The 17,462-nt window shown below is 40.8% G+C and overlaps 1 protein-coding gene across 1 annotated transcript in view; it reads left to right on the top strand.

Annotated features, from left to right (window-relative positions):
* NUP58 (nucleoporin 58) overlaps window positions 1-5,228 on the top strand; it is a gene marked incomplete at its 5' end in the record, with an annotated part of 33,124 nt that extends 27,896 nt beyond the window's left edge. Inside the window, 3 exons of the mRNA XM_024750982.1 lie at window positions 16-114; window positions 1,723-1,818; window positions 3,054-5,228. Of these exons, the coding sequence (XP_024606750.1) occupies window positions 16-114; window positions 1,723-1,818; window positions 3,054-3,223 (365 nt within the window). The remainder of the gene's footprint in view (window positions 1-15; window positions 115-1,722; window positions 1,819-3,053) is intronic.
* Between the last annotated feature and the right edge of the window lie 12,234 nt (window positions 5,229-17,462).

Raw genomic sequence — 17,462 nt, 5'->3', positions numbered from 1 at the left:
TTTTTTTTATACCAGGGCCACAGCCATCTCTGGGAGTTAGTTTTGGAGCGCCATTCGGCTCAGGTATTGGCACTGGCTTGCAGTCAAGTGGCCTAGGTTCTTCAAACCTTGGAGGTACACTTTAACTTTTCTCGTATTGCATTGGACTGTGATACATTTGAATTGCTACCAGCCTGTAAACACTTCTAAGAGGATCTGCTCTTTGGGAAGTTAAGGTTCTATCTGGCAAAAAAAGGATTCTCCAAACATAATCAGTGCTTTCTAGTATTAGATTTAGAACTTAAAAAATCATTTCACGTCTGTGAATAGTAAATATAAAAACGTATTAAAAATCAAATGGTAGGGATGTTCATATTTTCAAAGGAATATGCTAAAATATGAACTTGAAAATTACTTAGTTTTATTAAATTAACTTAAAAAAAATTAGTTGGAGTCCAAACTACTTCTGGACATACATTCTCCTAAGTAAGCATCTTCTCTTTCTGCAAATGAACACTTAAAATGGGGAAATAATTGTATTATAAATCGAACAACTTGACTTCTCTCCATTCCTAAGCACTTTTGGCATATTTGCCTTTATGCATACTTGTATACATAGGCAATTAAGTTTATTTCAGTAGATTCATAAGTTAAGTCTAACTAGTAAGGTAAGTCTTCTGCAAAAACATGTTAAATACAAATGCATTCCCAATTCTCTGGTGTGGATAATTGAAGGTTGATTGTATTTTGATGGGTGCATTGTCATGTAACGAATAAGATTCCCGTATTTCCATTAAAGTATATCATTCATTATAAGAGGGAAAGCCTATAAGCTATTATGGTTATGTAATATATTACACTCTAATAGGAATTATTAGGATTATGGCAGACAGCGTAATTCCTATGATCTGTATTCCCGTTTGTTGCCATATTTCATAGAGTTACGGGCAATAATACTGTCAGGCTCAGTATCTTAGATAAGCTGTTGCAGGGTAGCCGAAGATGAATCGGATTTCATTTTCTGAGCACTTGAAAGCAAGCTTCCAGCACTTGGCAAAATCCCCTCTTGCACTCTGTATGATGAAGACACGTGCTTCGTTTAAATTGTGACTGTAGTGTTGTTGGGAGAGAAGCCTCGATGCTCCCCCTCCCACTTTCTCAGCACTGCGTTGCTGATTCTGTGGCAGGAGCCTGCTCTTCCTGAGTAGCTGTAGAGTGACCGACCCTTGTGCAGTCACGCAGGGTTCCAGTGGTAAACTTCGTAAGTGAGAATGTCTTCGCAGGAAGCAGAGTAAAATTACTGTGTGTGGTACTTTGCATTGAAACTGTTGTGCGTGCCTTGCATAATATTTATGAATTTAGTCTTTTTTTTTTTTTCCCGAAATGAAATATCCTTAAGTAGATACGTGTCTGTCTGTTCGACTGAAATCATACTTGAATGGTCACTGAAATCTCTAGTCCGTTTGGGAGAGAAAGTACTAATATGACCTTGTTTTTTATGGCTTTGTTCTTTAAAAATTACGGATGGGTCATAAGCTTAGTCTAAGTAGATCTAAATGTTTTATTTCAGAATTGATCTGGTTCTTCCAAAAGTCTTATGCAAAGGAGTAAAGCAGATCTCCTTAGTAAGGCCGTGGTTCTCAACACTGTTTATTAGACCACTGATAATTTGGGTATTACTTGTCAGTATCCTTTCACCTGTGTTTTTACCTGCCGTGTGTGTCTCTCTATCACCCCCACTAGGCTTTGGAGCTAGCTCTGGTTTTGGATGCAGCACCACAGGGGCCTCCACATTTGGATTTGGAACAACAAATAAACCCTCAGGAAGTCTTAGTGCAGGTTTGTGTGTTTTGGCCTGAACTTCAGGCAGATTCAAAGGTGCACATTATTTAATTTTAAAAGTATAAGTGTTGTTATTTCCGGTATCCAAAAAAGATGCCTGATTCAGTTTCTACCCACTGGATGAAGCCTGCAAGCCTAGTAATCATGTATAGCTTTCTCTGTCTCATATGCTGAAGGTCAGGTTTGTAGAACGTTTCTAACAACTTAAGTTTGATATAATAAATAACTACATCCTCTTTTTAACTAAGTAGAGATTATTTTGAACCCAAAGACTAGTTTTATGTTTAAACAGTTTTCTTCGTTATTACAAAAATGAACCCATTGCGAAAGTTTTATCATTATTCATTCAGGAGAATAGTTTCTCTTCTGAAGAGGTGTTCTTTAGTTATAAGCCCCCCTGATTTTAAGAATACCAGTCTTAAAAATGATGATTAACTGGCTTCTTGGTTCATTTTTGACATAGGTATAATCTCTTGATGCTTCTACGAGAAACTTCCAAATTCCATCTACTTTTGCATTTGTTTCTATATTTGTAAATAATGACTTGTTTTTAACGTGCAATTCTTAGGGATAAATAGCATGCCTAAAATAATAGTACCGATTAAAGTTTTTAATTGTGGGAATTTGAAGGAAATTCCATTTAAGATCAAGTGGTGTTTAAAATCAGTAGTTCCTAGAGAGTAAGATAATAGAGTTCGGTGGTATCAGGATTATAATATGCATATATTAACATTTAGTTAGCTAGGCAGTAATAGTATTTGATCTTAATTATTGGAGGGCTCTGCTCTTCTGTGTAGTCATTGTCCTGGAAATTGTGGGTTAAGGCTTTCCTGGAGGACTTAGAATTGCAAGGGTGGGTCCAAAGGCTGTGAAAGTCTCTTCTTTACATTTTGATAAAATGTTTCTGGAGGGCTGAGGAGGAGGGTACCTTGGCATATTTAATTAACACGAAAGTGGCTGCCAATTTGAAGTTTTCTGTCGAGTTCAGTTATTTGTGTAAGGTTTCTCTCTTGGTCTGGATCACTAAACTTCTGTCTGTAATGGTGCCACTCAGTTGTCAGCTAAATTATTTTCCTGTAAAATTCCATGTTAGAAATTCAGGGCCCTAAGATATTTGCTATTTACATAGGTTATATATTCTTTCAGCTAGACACTTAGCTCTCATCCCCATTTTTTATGTTTGTTCTTGTGATTTAACTTCTGATATGAATATTTTCTTCCCTAAACATAAGGCTTTGGCAGCTCAAGTACATCTGGGTTTAACTTCAGCAGTCCTGGCATCACGGCGTCAGCTGGTTTGACATTTGGGGTGTCCAATCCTGCCTCTGCAGGCTTTGGAACAGGAGGACAACTCCTTCAGCTGAAGAAACCTCCAGCTGGAAACAAAAGAGGAAAAAGATAAACATATGGGTTGATGTGTCGAGAGAACCCATAGCAGCATCGTTCATTCTCTGAATCTATTTTTCTAAAGTTGAAGCAGTAACTAAATTGCATCCCAGGAGATTTATAAAGTTTTGATAGTTTTTCCTTACTTCTGGAATTTGAACTCTGTTCTCGTTCGCCGTGCTAAACACCTTTTCTCTTGTGTATTTGAAACCTAGCTGTGTACTTTTCATTATTTTGATTCTCAGTGTAAGAAATATTACATCGCTGATTGGTAAAACCTACTACTATTTAACCTAGTGTTTTAGCAATGTTTTTGTTGATAAGGTTTACATTATGTGAATATATGCACATTTGTTCCTTATGTAGATGGTATGAACTCTAGGGCCTATACCAGAATCACTTCGTTCCTTGATAAAAGGCCTTCTGAACTACACTGCAGGGCATCTTGTGAATATGTATGTAAAATATATACAGGATAATACACACAATTGTGTGTGCACATAGAATATATATTTACAGACCTACAACTTTTGCCTCAGACTGTTCCCCTCTTCTAAGGGTATTCCACTTTTCACCTTTTATGCTTCAGATCCTCAGTGCTTGTAGAACAAGGAGCTAAAGGCACCAAGTCATTGTAGTTATTTGCTCAAAGACTCAGTGAAATGGTTACTGGTGTAAATATTGACCAACTCAACTTCATTGCCCCCAGTCTTTCCCATTTTTGTTTCCACGTTAATCTTAGCAGCTACTCCAGATGAGGGCTGCTGAGACTCATCAAACCGATTTCAACAACTTTATTATCCTACGTATCCTCATATCTGAAATGAACCTTCAAGAGCATATTTGAACTCCAGACTGGTGTTCTGGGGGCAAAGAGCTATTAAGCCAAACTGATTCTATGCAGGTGAAGGATGCACTATTGTTTTAGTGGAAACTTTTCTAGCTCTTCCAATAGAGAGTTCTTTCTTATAGGGCTATGGATATTGACACCAAATGGAGTCGCTTATCAGCCTCTTTTATGTCTTAAGTAAGTGCTTAATTTGGAATAAAGAAACAGTATATTTTAAGAAAAAAAAGTATTCTTTGTAGCAACAGTAAACTATCCCCCGTTTTAACAGTGAACAGAGAGCTCCAGGTAATAACATATATAGACATGTCAGGTTTCATCTGTGCGTTATTTGTATTAGTATTAGTGCCAGGGAGTGGGTGAAAAAGAGAGCCCTTGGAAAGAGAACTGCCTTAGCCATGATTTCAGACAGAAACCGTTAAGTAGACCTATTTTATCTTTCAAGTGCAGTTTTCAGATGGGACGTGAACATGGAATTTCATTGAAAATAGTTTAATTTTTTTATATAGAAGGTTTTGTACATAATGTGCATCGAGTGAATATTTCCAGAATCATTTTCACCAAGGCACCTTCTTTTCTAAAATAGGTATTACGTGTATATATATATATATATATACACATGTGTACACACACACACACACATACACACACACACACACGTATATTTTAGTATAACGTTAGTTGGGTTTGATTATGAAAGTGTTGTCAAATCTGTTTTATTTATCTGCATATAGCGATGATTGGCTTTTGGAATTGAAATTCTTGCGCCTTGATGCATTAAAATAAGGAAAATGCTTTGTTTCTGAGCATGAAAGTTGTTTATATTTTTGCATACTTCCCTAATACTGCAGTCACCAGATCCAGGTTTTGGGGAAGGGTAGGAAAACATGTGGTTTTGTGTTTTGAATTACTGTCAGAATTAAATACACATTACAACAAGCTTTTTTTAAAAAGGACATCGCATTGTACTGCAAATATCTGGATATTTATATTTCTTGTGTTTTTTTCTTTATATATTTTACATTTTAATATGTTGACCATTGGGAATTTGTAACAGATCAATTTGTGACAGGAGTTTAAATGTGTCGTCACTGTGTCCATTGTCTCCACTTTGTCCAGAGCCTGTCATTATGTAAACAATAAAATTTACTGTGTCAGTTGCTTTGAATCTTTATAGGTGTCAGTAGTTGTTATTCATATGTAATTTTCTTATTATTCCTCTTCTATTCTCTGGTTGGTTTTTAGTGTTTTGTTTTCACTGGTTTATACATCTTGCTCTTTTGAAAAAAAAACAAAAGGCTGAATACAAGATAGCAAGTTCTTTGTCACTTGCTTTTGTCTTCTCAAAATTACAAAAACGTTTTAAATTATACACAAAAATATTGAGTAAAACGTGAAAGTTGCCTTCAGCTCCTGGGCCCCAGTCCCACTTTCTTCCCCACAGTGTCTGCTCTTTGTGGTTTGGTGTGTATCCTTTCAGATCCTTTTTAAAAATGCCTTTTCAGCATGTGTACAAATGTTCATTCTTTTTCTCTCTCTCATTTTCTCACATTTATTGTCTCTTAGATTCTTTTTCTTTTTTTTTAAACAAATGGGTTAACAGTCTGTGTGTTCTGTGACTTCCTTTTTTTCCCCTTTAGTGGCGTATCTTCTCTGCATGTCAGTCCATGGAGATTGACTTTTTGCTTACTGTCCTGTGGCATGGACGCCCGGTGATTTGTTCCAAATGTTCCCTTTTCTTTCCAGTATTTCGCTTTCACAGAAGAGCTGCAGTGAATATCCTTGAACATGACTCTTGGTGCTTACGTTTAATGTTTCTCTGGGATCGATTGTAGAAGAGGAATTGCTGAAGAGGCATACAAGCTGTATGTTTTAATGTCAGACTGCCTTCCAAAAATGCTATATAAACAGACACTCCTGTGGTATGTGTGAGTACCCACTTCTTGTCTGCAGCCCTAGGTAGTATCAGTCCTTAAAACAAGTACATGTGAGGTTGAACTTTTTAGCATGCATGTTAGCCATTTACATATTAACCTAGTTGCATGGTAATGTCCTGTGTCCGTTTTTACACCAGATCATTTAGGAGTTTCTCCTTATGGTCTCTGTAGACAATGTGTGCTAGTATTTTTCTTACGAGACAGGTTGGACTTCTGGAGTCAGCTGGGCCCAGACCCCTGCCTCGAACCTGTGTGGTCTTGGGCAAGTTTCTTTTTCTACACCCCAGCTTCAGCACCTGCCAAGTGAGGACAGTAAAGACAGGTGGCTGTGTGAAGGTGAAGTCTACGTAAGGCACTTGGGTGCAGGACCTCTGACGCTGCAGAGGCATTTACCGTTCCCGCTCCGGTTCCCCAACTGCTCACTATAGCTGGTTGCTTTATTTCGGTTCCTGACGGGGAAGCTGCCCTATCTTCTTTTTCTGTTTCTTTGTTCTGTTTTTGTGTTGGGTGGCTGTTCTACGACCCTTATACTCTTTAGGATGTACCTATTTTGTCAAGTTCGATTTTTCTTAGGAAAAATCCTACTGGGATTTTTGATTAGGTTTATACAAATAAGATATATATCTGGGGAGAATTCACATCTTCACATGTACAGCATGGTATATGCATTTATTAGGTCTTTTACTTCAGCAAGGTTTTACAATGCTTGTTAGATCCCTGGTGGTTTTCCCTTCAGTGAGGATGTGTATCCTACAGTTAGTACAAATGCAGATTAACTGTTCTTTTGTGATAACATAGTAAGCCCAGATTAATGTACTGCTAATCTCAAATAGAGATTTTCACAACGAGGGAAGCTGAATAGTGCCTTTAGAAGTTCTGCAGCGGGATACCTTCGTGTGCGACATATCTGGGTTGCAACGGTCTATCGCGAGATAGGCAGCATCTCCTTCCTCTGTGCCTTGCCCCCGCCTCCCACTGCGGGTAAGTCTGGCTGCACTGTGCCTTTGGGAGCGCGTCACACGGTGTTGCCCAGGGGGCGCGACTCGGGGGCTCGCTAACGTGGGCCCGGGGTCTCATCTGAATCTCACTCACGGTCGTGTCTCGTTTGTTCTGTGTAGTCTGGGCAGCACACTCAGAACTCTACATACTTGACCTTGTTCAGTCCCCGTATGATCCTAGAAAGCAGAAATCCCGTGTGCCCAGGTGAAGGAACTGAGGTGTAGGCTAAGCAGTTTCCCCAAGGCCGCACAGCTCTTAAGTCCTGGGGCTGGGGATTCTCTGTGAAACAGGAATAGCAAGCTAACCTTCACGCCCATCCTCTGGAAGGCACCGAAGGTAATGTGGTTACATGATTTATGCGGGGCAATTGTACACATACAGTAGACTGGGTCCCTGCAGGTAAGGGAAGTACCGAGGGCCCTGGGGCCTGAGGGAGAACAGTCACCCTCTAGGGTGTAAGGAGTGTTAGGAAGACATCCCAGCTCCTGGCAGGCAGGGTGGTCTGTCCACCTCGGACAGGGTAAGGGGAGCAGGGTGGGCTGTTTGAATCTTGTAAGAAGTTTAACAAGAAAGCCTTTCCAGGAAGGCTCGCCTGACCCCTGTAACTGAAACGAACACCACAAACTCAGACTGAGTGCGGCTGGATCCTTTTCTTGCCATGCGGAGATGTACCTCAGTGGCCCAAGAAAACCATGGAAATGGGCTGCAGGGGCTGAGAGACAGCAGCAGATGGAGGAAAGGGTAGGGATTACCAGAAAAATTGGTCTTGGCCCAGAATGTTTTTGCCTTTCTCACTCCTTCATTCAGTGCCCATTTTTCTCTTCTTCTTAATCTGTCAATTCAAACAAACAAACAACCTACCAGGTCACAAAGGTTGCAGTGCTGAAGGTAGGCTGTAGATTTAAGTTGCAGAGAACTTGGTTTTGTCATCCTCACCCCTCTGAGCCCCCTGGTGGCAGGTCAGTTTACCTCAGTAAATACTTAGATTTGCCGTGTGTGAGTCGCTGATGGGAGCTTAGCGGGCACAGATATAACTTGTTTCCCTCAGTCCTGTGAGGTGGATACTATCATTCCTTTTTTACAAATGAGAAAACAGGCGCAGAAGTTAAGTAGTTACGGTCACTCCGCTAGTAAGTGGATGGGCCGGAGTTCAAACCCAGGCAGTTTTCTCAGAGTCTAGACTTTGATGCAAATAAGTATAATGCAGGGTGGGCTCTCTTACTAAGTTACGGGATAAAGATACAAAGAAAGTTCTTGTGAGCACGGAATAGAGATTCTTCAGGCTTGGGGGAGTCAGAAATTCGTTGTACTAGAAAGTGACTTTGAGCAGTGAGTATGAATATGATTTATTTTTATAAAGTATTTACAATTTGAAATTAAACATTTAATTAAAAGTAATCATAAGTAAGTGTGAACAGCATAAAGGGTTAAAATTGAAAGCCACCAATACCCCCGTCTCCAGAGGAAGTTCCTACGTTCCTTTTCATCTTGATTCTTGCTTTTCTTCATTCTTTTTAACAGCTGCGTGGCATATATGTCTGTATCCTGTTTAACTAGTTCCTTTGGTGAACACTTAGATGGTTTCTGGGTTTTTTTGGCTGTTAGAAATGATTCTACTAGGATAGGTGAAAATAGTATCCAATTTTATTGACATTACTTTATGTGAGTTTGAACATTTTCACGTGGGTATCGGCCATCTTAATTATTTGTAAGAGCTCTTTGGATGCAATCACTTTCTGTAGAAATGTTTGGAAAAATTAACAATTTTAAATCTTTAGTCTTGGATTCGTGTGACTGTTTTTTAAAAAATCACATCACCCCATTTCATGTTGTTTTTAAACATTCTTAATATTTAAATTACTTGTCTTATGTATGGCAAATGTTTCACAGTTAATCTTTTCACGTCTGTTTACCGTCACTTGTTTTTGTTGTGTAGAAATTTTAATTTTCTTACGTTGCCAACATTTATTAGTCCTTTTGAAATGACTTCTGGGAATGAGTGAAAACTCGGTGGGAGGAAAAAAGAGAATAAGACCTTTTAAGTTATACAGTTTATAAAGTCATATTAATATTTCATTGACACATCATAACGGTATGAAGATGCCTTTACAAGATTCAGCTGGGTGGCTGGGGTCAGATTGTAATGGGCGTGTCTGGACCGAAAGGCTTCACCCCGCGAGGAAGTTTTTGAGCCCTGCAGTAACATTAAGGTTAATAATGTTAACCTTAATAATGGTACGGTAATTTCTCTTTTACAGATGAGGGAAGAAGCTAAGTAATTTGCCCAAAGTTATGCAAGTACGGAGTGATGATGCCAAGACTCAAACCCCAATATCATAGGTGTCATTCTAGTGAAATCCTCTTGCAACAGGTGATCATACGGAGAGCACTTTCAGCCCAGTGTCAGATATAATTAAAATCGCTCATATATGAGCAGAATAAAACGTCATTGACAGTCATCCCTATTTTTGATGATATGTAAATATTTAAAGGTGTATTTTGTATATTTTTGTATATCAATATTTTGCCCCTCTATTTGACTTTATATTATTAGTCCAGGGAATTCATTAGCCTTGAAAATAGCAGGATTTGTCTTCATTTTTTAATTCTTATTTTTTTTATCAGAATCACATAACAAGGTTTAAAGAGTCAGATGTCTCTCTAAGGTTCATTACAAAAGCAGCACCCTCCCCTTCCTCTCCTTTTCGAAGGGGCTGTTTTGACCTTGTTAAGCTTTCGGTCAACTCTGTTTCCAGTCCCACCTCCACCGCTATTTGCAGAAATACTAAGGCTTCCCCACTGCAAGCTTCACATTTAGCTTTCTTGATTTTGCTGACTCAGTTATTCCCATTCCAGTTTCTAAAATGTCGTTGCCTCTTTTCCTATTTTCATTGTCTCTGTGGTTTTAGGCCACTTTTAAAACTTTAATCTTTTTATGGTGGTAATTTTATTGGAAATTCATTTAATTTAAAATTTCAGTTTTCTTTTCTGGAAGTTGTGATTGGTCCTTTAAAAAGTATGCCTGGGTCACTTTTTGGTAATCTCTTATTCCTTATTTACACTTTCTTTCCTTTATGTATTATTCAACATACTTATTTTATATTTGTCATTGGTAAGTCCAATACCTAAAGTCAATAGGGTCTGATTTTGTTACTTGTTTTCTCTGCTGTCTTTTGTTCCATGTGACTTGTCTTTCTCCTTGTGTTTCGTAATTTTTATTTGTGAGCTCGTCTTTGATAGGAATTTATCAATTCTTTGAGGCCGAAGATGTGCTCCTCCAGACAGGAACTTCTGTCAGGCCCCTGAGGGCATGGCCAGCCCGGGTCCGCTTTAATGTAACGTCTCACTCTGAGGATGTTTTGGACCATGTATGAAGTGTGACTTGAAACCATAGTCCCTGTTGAGAGTCAGCTCTAAGCAGTGAATTCTCAGAGCAGAATTTTCTTTCACTTCAGAGAGCCAAGGCTACAAGAGGCAAGTTTTCTTTGTCAGATACTTTATCTACATATCTGTCTATCTGCCTATCCTTTCTATCTATCTATTATCTGTCTATCTATCTCCCTCCCTATCTATCTATCTATCTATCTCCCTATCTATCTATCTATCTATGGTAGTGCTAAGAAAGGGGTTGGCAAACTATAGCCTGTGGGTGAAAACCAGGCCACTTCCTGTTTTTATAAATAAGGCTTTACTAGGGCACAGCCGTGCCCACTTGTTTACTGATCATCTGTGACCGCTTCTGCTCATCCACAGCAGAGGTAAGTAGTTGGGACAGCGACCGCATGGCCCGTGAAGCCTAAGATAATCACTGTCTCTGGCCCGCTGGAGAGAATGTCTGCAGACTCCTAGTGTAGACCTTTGACAGTCCTGTTCTGTAGGGGTTCTTTGATCTCCTTGCCTCACATGGCTTACATCACTTAGGGTGTGGTCAAGCTGCTTTATTAGAGGACTCAAGGTACAGTGGCTTAGAGAAGATGGTTTCTCTTTCACACGGTGGTGCAGGGAGCTGTCTGGGGGTGACGTGGCTGCTCGGGGGCCCAGACTCCCGACAGTGTGGTTCTGCCCCGTCTGCGTGGTGGGATGGATTTGCACTCAAGCTCCTGGAGGAAGGAAAGGGTGGAGAGGAGAGGCACACTTTTCCTCTGCAGAGTGTGATCCAGCGGTTGCACATGTCACTTCTGCTCATGTCAACTGGCCAGAACCTCCTCGCAGAGCTGCACGTGAGGCTGGGATGTCTTTTGGTGGGTGGTCTCACACTCCCCTAAAACTCCTGTTGGCAGAGAAGAGGGAAGAAGGGTTCCTGGCTCTCGGCTTGACTCTTGAACAGCTGCTAAGACTTGGGATCAGGGGCCACTACCAGTCTCAGGGCCCCCCTTCCTCAAGCTTTGACTTCATTTCTGGCTTCTAAGAATTTACCTTATTTTCATGCTAACTCAGCTGTGAGTTTAAAAGGCATGTTTAAAAATTATATCCATCACTTTCAGCTGTTTTGTATTTTTGGACATCTAATCCAAGTACAGTTCTAAATAGAGGGCTTTGACTTAATTTTTATGGGCCTACCTTCTGTTGAATCTCGTTTATTCCTGATTTGGGTGTAAGCTGACCTAGACTGCACCTGAGCTCAGTAGTGATTCTAGTCTCCTTTGTCCATGATCCAGTCTATTATTCTTTCTTCAGAATAACTTTCCTTCTCTTGGCTTTTATTTTATTTTATTTTTCGGTACGTGGGCCTCTCACTGTTGTGGCCTCTCCCATGCGGAGCACAGGCTCCGGACGCGCAGGCTTAGCGGCCATGGCTCACGGGCCCAGCCGCTCCGCGGCATGCGGGATCCTCCTGGACCGGGGCACGAACCCGCGTCCCCTGCATCGGCAGGCGGACTCTCAACCACTGCGCCACCAGGGAAACCTGGCTTTTACTTTTTCACTCTGTTTCTGGTGTTGCTCTTTAGTTTTGGCTTCTGTAACTTTACGTTCAGAGGTTACAGACTAGAGTTCTGCCACTTGATCTTTCTAGTCCACAGAATGTTTGCTGATTTTTAAAAACCAGATTTTACATAAAATTCCAAATCTCTTACTTCTGAGAACTCAGTGGAAGGATCTGGCAGCAGTGCCTCAGGCTTCCTGCAGAGGGAGCTGCCCCTTCAGCTGTCACTCACCCTCCAGTTAGCCCCACTCTCCACCCCTCTCTACCGCCTCCTGCACTCACATCACTCTACTTACTGAATCATCTGTTTGCCACTGGCTTTGTCCACCCCTCCTTCCCGCTTTCATTACCACGGGAGTCCTCTCCACACACTCCCCACTGGTGCCATGACTTGTGTAGGAGGGTGGGGGAGGTATTTTCTCCATTTCACAATAGGGAAAACCAACTCACACAGGGCAGGTGTCACGCACAGGCGTTAAAGTTCCAATAAGCCTTAGGAAGGAAAATGTACTCACGTGTAGTAAATTCCTCGGTGCTGGGAAAGCACTTGATGTCAATCACTTTGAATGCGGTGAATCTGGAGCTCTGCAGTTTCAGAGTTGCGGAATCTGGAGCTCTGCAGAGCAGGGCGGCTGGCAGCAGGGGCAGGAGGGGTGGTTTCCTTCCTATCCCAGGGCGAGTTATAAATGCTGCACAGGTACTCAGCGCACAGTGTATGTTTCCTAACCTGTTGTGTTATGACAGCCTTCTGTAATGAGACGTTTTTTGTGTTTTACTCTTTTGTAAGTACGTTAATAACAAGGAATGATTCTTTCCAATCATTGTTTACATCTTCTGTGTTAGCTGCACAGAAGATTGGTCTAAAGAGCAAGGTTCTTTTAAATAATTTAGCCCAAAACAGTAATGTGCTGAGTATTTATTCCTCCTGGTCTCAAAAAGAATTCCTTCTGCTCCAAAATACTATGTTTTATTTACAGTTGGTTTAGAATGAGTGATTCTTCACTTTGTAAATCCTGTGTTTGCAGATAATAACATATTTTTGAACACCTATTATAAGCCAAGCAGGCTTTAATCTGTGCCGTCCGAAGTGGTGGCCACTAGCCATATGTGGCTCCTGAACACATGAAATAGGGCCAGTGGGACTGGAAACCTGAATTTTAAAATTCATTTGAATCAATTTAAAATTTTAAAACTGACGTTCAGTTCAAATACTGGGCAACATTTAAGTGTGTCTGGAACTACTTGGGTACATGTGTCTACTTTTTCAATTGCAAATTTTACAAAACCTAAACGCAAACCAAGTAGTTCTAAGGTACATTTAGCATCCAGATTGAGAAGCATTTGCGTATAAAATTCACACTGGATTTCAGAGACTTAGTGTGAAAAAAATGTAAAATATTAATATTTGTATATTGATTTCATGTCGAAAAGATAATATATTGAGTTAAAACATGGTTAAAGTTAATTTCATGTATGTCTTTTACTTGTTTTAATGTGGCTAGTAGAAAATTTTAAATTACGTATGTGACTTTATATTTTTTGGACAGTGCTGGTTTAGATGATACTAACCATGGTCCTGGGACCATATATGGCTTATTATACACCAAAAAGAGAAATAAATTGCAGATTTTTAATATGCTTCTTTTTAAAATAATCTCGAGGTCAATCGTTGTAACAGCCTCCTGTCTGGTATCCCTGCTTTCATTGTCTCTGCCCTCTCCACCAGCAGAATTCCTAGTTACCTTCTCAAAATGCAAATAGGATTATGGGAAGCCAAGCTCTTTGGCGCTCTTTGGCACTCTTTGTTCCAAACTCTCCAGCATAAAATGCAAGCCCCTCACAGCCTCGTCCTTACTTTCACCCGCCCCTTGGGGCACCGTCACACCAAGGCCCTCCTAGAACTGCACATCCCTTCCACCCCTCTGCTTGTGCACGAGCTGTTTCTTTGGAGTAAATGCTGGCCTTTCAGTGCCATCTTGCCTCATCCTTCCCAGCTCCTCCTGCAAAGTGAATACACACCTTTGCACTCTGCTTAGACTTTGGGCCTCAGAGGGCAGGCTTCCCACGTCATGGTTTTGTTACTTGATGGTCTGTTTGTCGCCCACGTTAGATTGAGTAATCCCAGAAGAGGAGCCCTGTCTTGTGTTTGTTTTGGTTTGGTTTTGTATCCTCAATACGTATCATCTAATTGGACTCCATAAATAGCCGTGAATTAAGTAATTAGTGCAGTGCAGTGGGAAAAGCTTAGTTAACTCAGTGACCCATTGCCAACCTACCTCTGTCTAGATGTTGGAACCATGCTGCTGGGGTAGAATCTCTCCTCCACCACTTAGTAGGTGTATGACCTTGGCCTAGTTTAACATCTTTGTGCCTCTTTAGTAAAATAAAGTGACCAATACCTGTGTTCCAGGTTGATTGTGCAAATTGAAATGAGTTAACTTATGTAAGGTGTAAGCTAAGCATGTAGTAAATATTAACTACACTTCTCCTAATACAGTCTAAACTATTTTTCTTTTTCTCTCAGGCAACAAATCACGGGTTTTAACTGGATTTCGAAAACCCAGTGTTACAGAAACCAATGAACTAGGAAGAAAAATCCAGTTCTGAGCAGGCATTGAATCAGCAAATATCTACTTTGCAAGGAACTTCTGATTATCATTTTGGGAGTCTCATTTAAGAACAGAACTACATGTCGTAGAGTGTTTGGTCAAGATTTTTAGAATTCAGGAAAGAAAACTTGCCCCTGTTGTTTAAGGACAATGTAATGGAATATATACGATCCTGGGAATGTTTAAAGTGATTGCAAGCAGCCCACTAATCCAGTGTATGGAAGGAGTAGTGGAAAATTCATAGATGGAACAGGCAAAGTTGATACAAGAGACAACTGGCCAAGTAGAGTGAATTAAATGCGTGTAACTTTATGCAACTCATTCTTTTTTAAAAAAAGAGCTTCGCTGAGATATGATTCACATACCGTACGTTGAATGAAGGGTGCATTCCAGTGGTTTTTTAGTGTATTCACAAAGTTGGGCAATGTTACAATCTAATACTAGAACATTTTTGCCACCCCAGAAAGAAACCCCATACACATTAGCAGTCACTCCCCATTCCTCATCGCCACCACCCCAAGCCCTAGGGAGCCATTCATCTACTTTGTGTTTCCACGTATTTGCCTATCCTATTCATACAAATGTGACTATAGCTTCTGTCACTTAGCATAATGTGCCCTAGGGCCATCCATGTTGCAGGATATATCAGTACTTTATTCCTTTTTGTTGCTGAATAATATTCCATTGGGTGGATATAGTCTATAATCAATAAAAATGACCAAATCTGAAGAACAGAAGAAAGATTGGAAAAATATGAATAGAGTTTTAGGAACCTGTGGTACAAAATTTATAAATCTAACATTTGTGTGAAAAGAGTCCCAGAAGAGCAGGAGATAAATGTTGGGGCAGAGACAACACTGAAAGAAATAATAGCCAGAAACGGTCTAAATTTGATGAAAGACATACCTTTACAGATTCAAAAGGCTCACCAAACTTTGAGCCGAACAGATTCAAAGACGGTCTGCTAGATATAGTCAAACTACGTAAGACCAAAGATAAAATAATATTTAAAGTTACTAGAGGAAAATGACAATTTGAATAATGATGGATTTCTCCTGAGAAACCACGAGTGCCAATAGAACCACATCTTTAAAGCGCTGAAGGAAGATGTGTGTGGATGTAATGCTTACGATGACTGAGGCCAAGGGCCCTGGGGGAGGAGGAATTGGACCTCTGTGGTTGCAAGGTTTCTACAGTTCATTAACTCCAAATAGATTCGAAAGTTTAAGGATGTATATTATAATCCCTAGAGCAATCACCACCACCAAACGCAGAAATACAAGATACAGGCAAAATGCCAAAAGATGAATTAAAATGGAGATGGAATGCTAAGTAAGCTCAAATATTGAAGAGAAGGCAGTGAAGGGAACAGATGAAAACTTCAGGGGTGAAGGAAATGTTTGTTATCTTGACTGTGGTCACGCACAGATAAAGGCATTTACCAGACCGTATCACACTGAACACTTCACGTGTATGTGGTCTACTGTACACCAGTTTTACCTCAGAAAAGTAAAAGAGAGAGAATGGGAAGAAATTAGGGCAGCAAGAAAAGGCAACCCTTTTGAGGAGATTCTTGAAAAGTAGGGTAAGAATTGGAGGGAAAATTAGAATCAAGAATTTTTTTTCACATGCTAGAATAATGGTCTATTTGTATGTTGACTGAAAAGACCCAATGAGAAAGAAAAATTGGTATGCAAGAGAGAGAGGAGAGAATTGTTAGATGTCCTTGGATAAATGAGGGGAGAGGGGGGTCTGTCTTAAGATTGGAGACAGCAGATCACAGTCACTCAAGGGGAGCGGGGTTTACGGGCATCCGTTGAGGAAGGTGGGAAGACCAGGTGAGCGCTTGTGAAAGCTGAGTGGTGATGCGGGTGGAAGTGTGGAGGGTTGAGAGAAAGTTATGAAATAATCACCTCATGACAGCGAGAGAGTGAAGAGATCAGATAGCCAGGCAGTACTGAGTACCCTTTAAGGTTGGCGGTCATGAAGTCAACAAGCCCAGTCAGCTCAGTGGGCATTTTTCTTCACGTTCAGATGTTCAGATTTTAGTGTATGGAAGGTAGAGACTTGCACGAAATCGGGTTTTAGGTTAGCCAAGCAGGTACAATAAAGGTAGAGAAGGACAAAGGGTTTGGGATTGTAGAATTGAAACTGGATAAGGAGGGAAATGAAGAGTTGAACTCAATGAAATTAGAATCAGTGGGTTTTAGGTCCTATGGCAATGGAGGGATTATTTGATATTCAAGAAAATGTGCTGGGAAAACTAGATGATGGAGGAGGATGTGATGACTGAGGTTGAGATTCGGGAGGTTTTCCAGTTACTCGTGATGACCAAGTTTAGAGCTGCGCTTGCCAACACAATAGTCACTAGCCTCGGCTAGTGGTTACATAAATTAATTAAAAGTCACTGAAAGGGAAAATTCAGTTCTTCAGTCACGTGACAGATGAACACCATATTGCACTGCACAGGTATAGGGCATTTCCATCATCGTCGCAGCCCTCCCTACTGGACGGTGCCGGGCGTGTGCCCGTGGGAGTGGATGCTGACAGAATGGGTGGAGAAAGGGAAGTTGAGGAACCCTGAGTCCGGGGCGCCGCATGGATCACGTGCAGGGATATGGAGTCATCCAGAATCATAGCAGGAGTAGTGTTGGAAAGAGTGGGAGGCATTCAGGAGCTCAGTCTTTGAGGAATGAGAAGGAGGGATGACCCAGGGTAGCCAGGGGTACAGCCCGATGGCCTGAACTCTGGAGCTCGGGGGTTCTTTGGAAGAGGAGAGAGACTGGCCCGGAAGCAGCCATGAGGGGGAGAAAGACAGGTCCACTGTCTCCTGGCCAGGTGCAGGGGATGAGGGGAAGGCTGGAAGAGATGCAGTGCCCTGGGGGAGAGGGGTTTCCATCACAGCCAGAAGGCGAGGGGTCTTTAGAGCTGAGGCTCTA

The sequence above is a fragment of the Neophocaena asiaeorientalis genome, unplaced genomic scaffold (genome assembly GCF_003031525.2).
Source record: "Neophocaena asiaeorientalis asiaeorientalis breed wild unplaced genomic scaffold, Neophocaena_asiaeorientalis_V1.1 scaffold443, whole genome shotgun sequence".
Taxonomy (NCBI): Eukaryota; Metazoa; Chordata; class Mammalia; order Artiodactyla; family Phocoenidae; genus Neophocaena; species Neophocaena asiaeorientalis.
The sequence above is the reverse complement of the archived record's forward strand: the minus strand, read 5'-3'. Positions and strand labels throughout refer to the sequence as shown.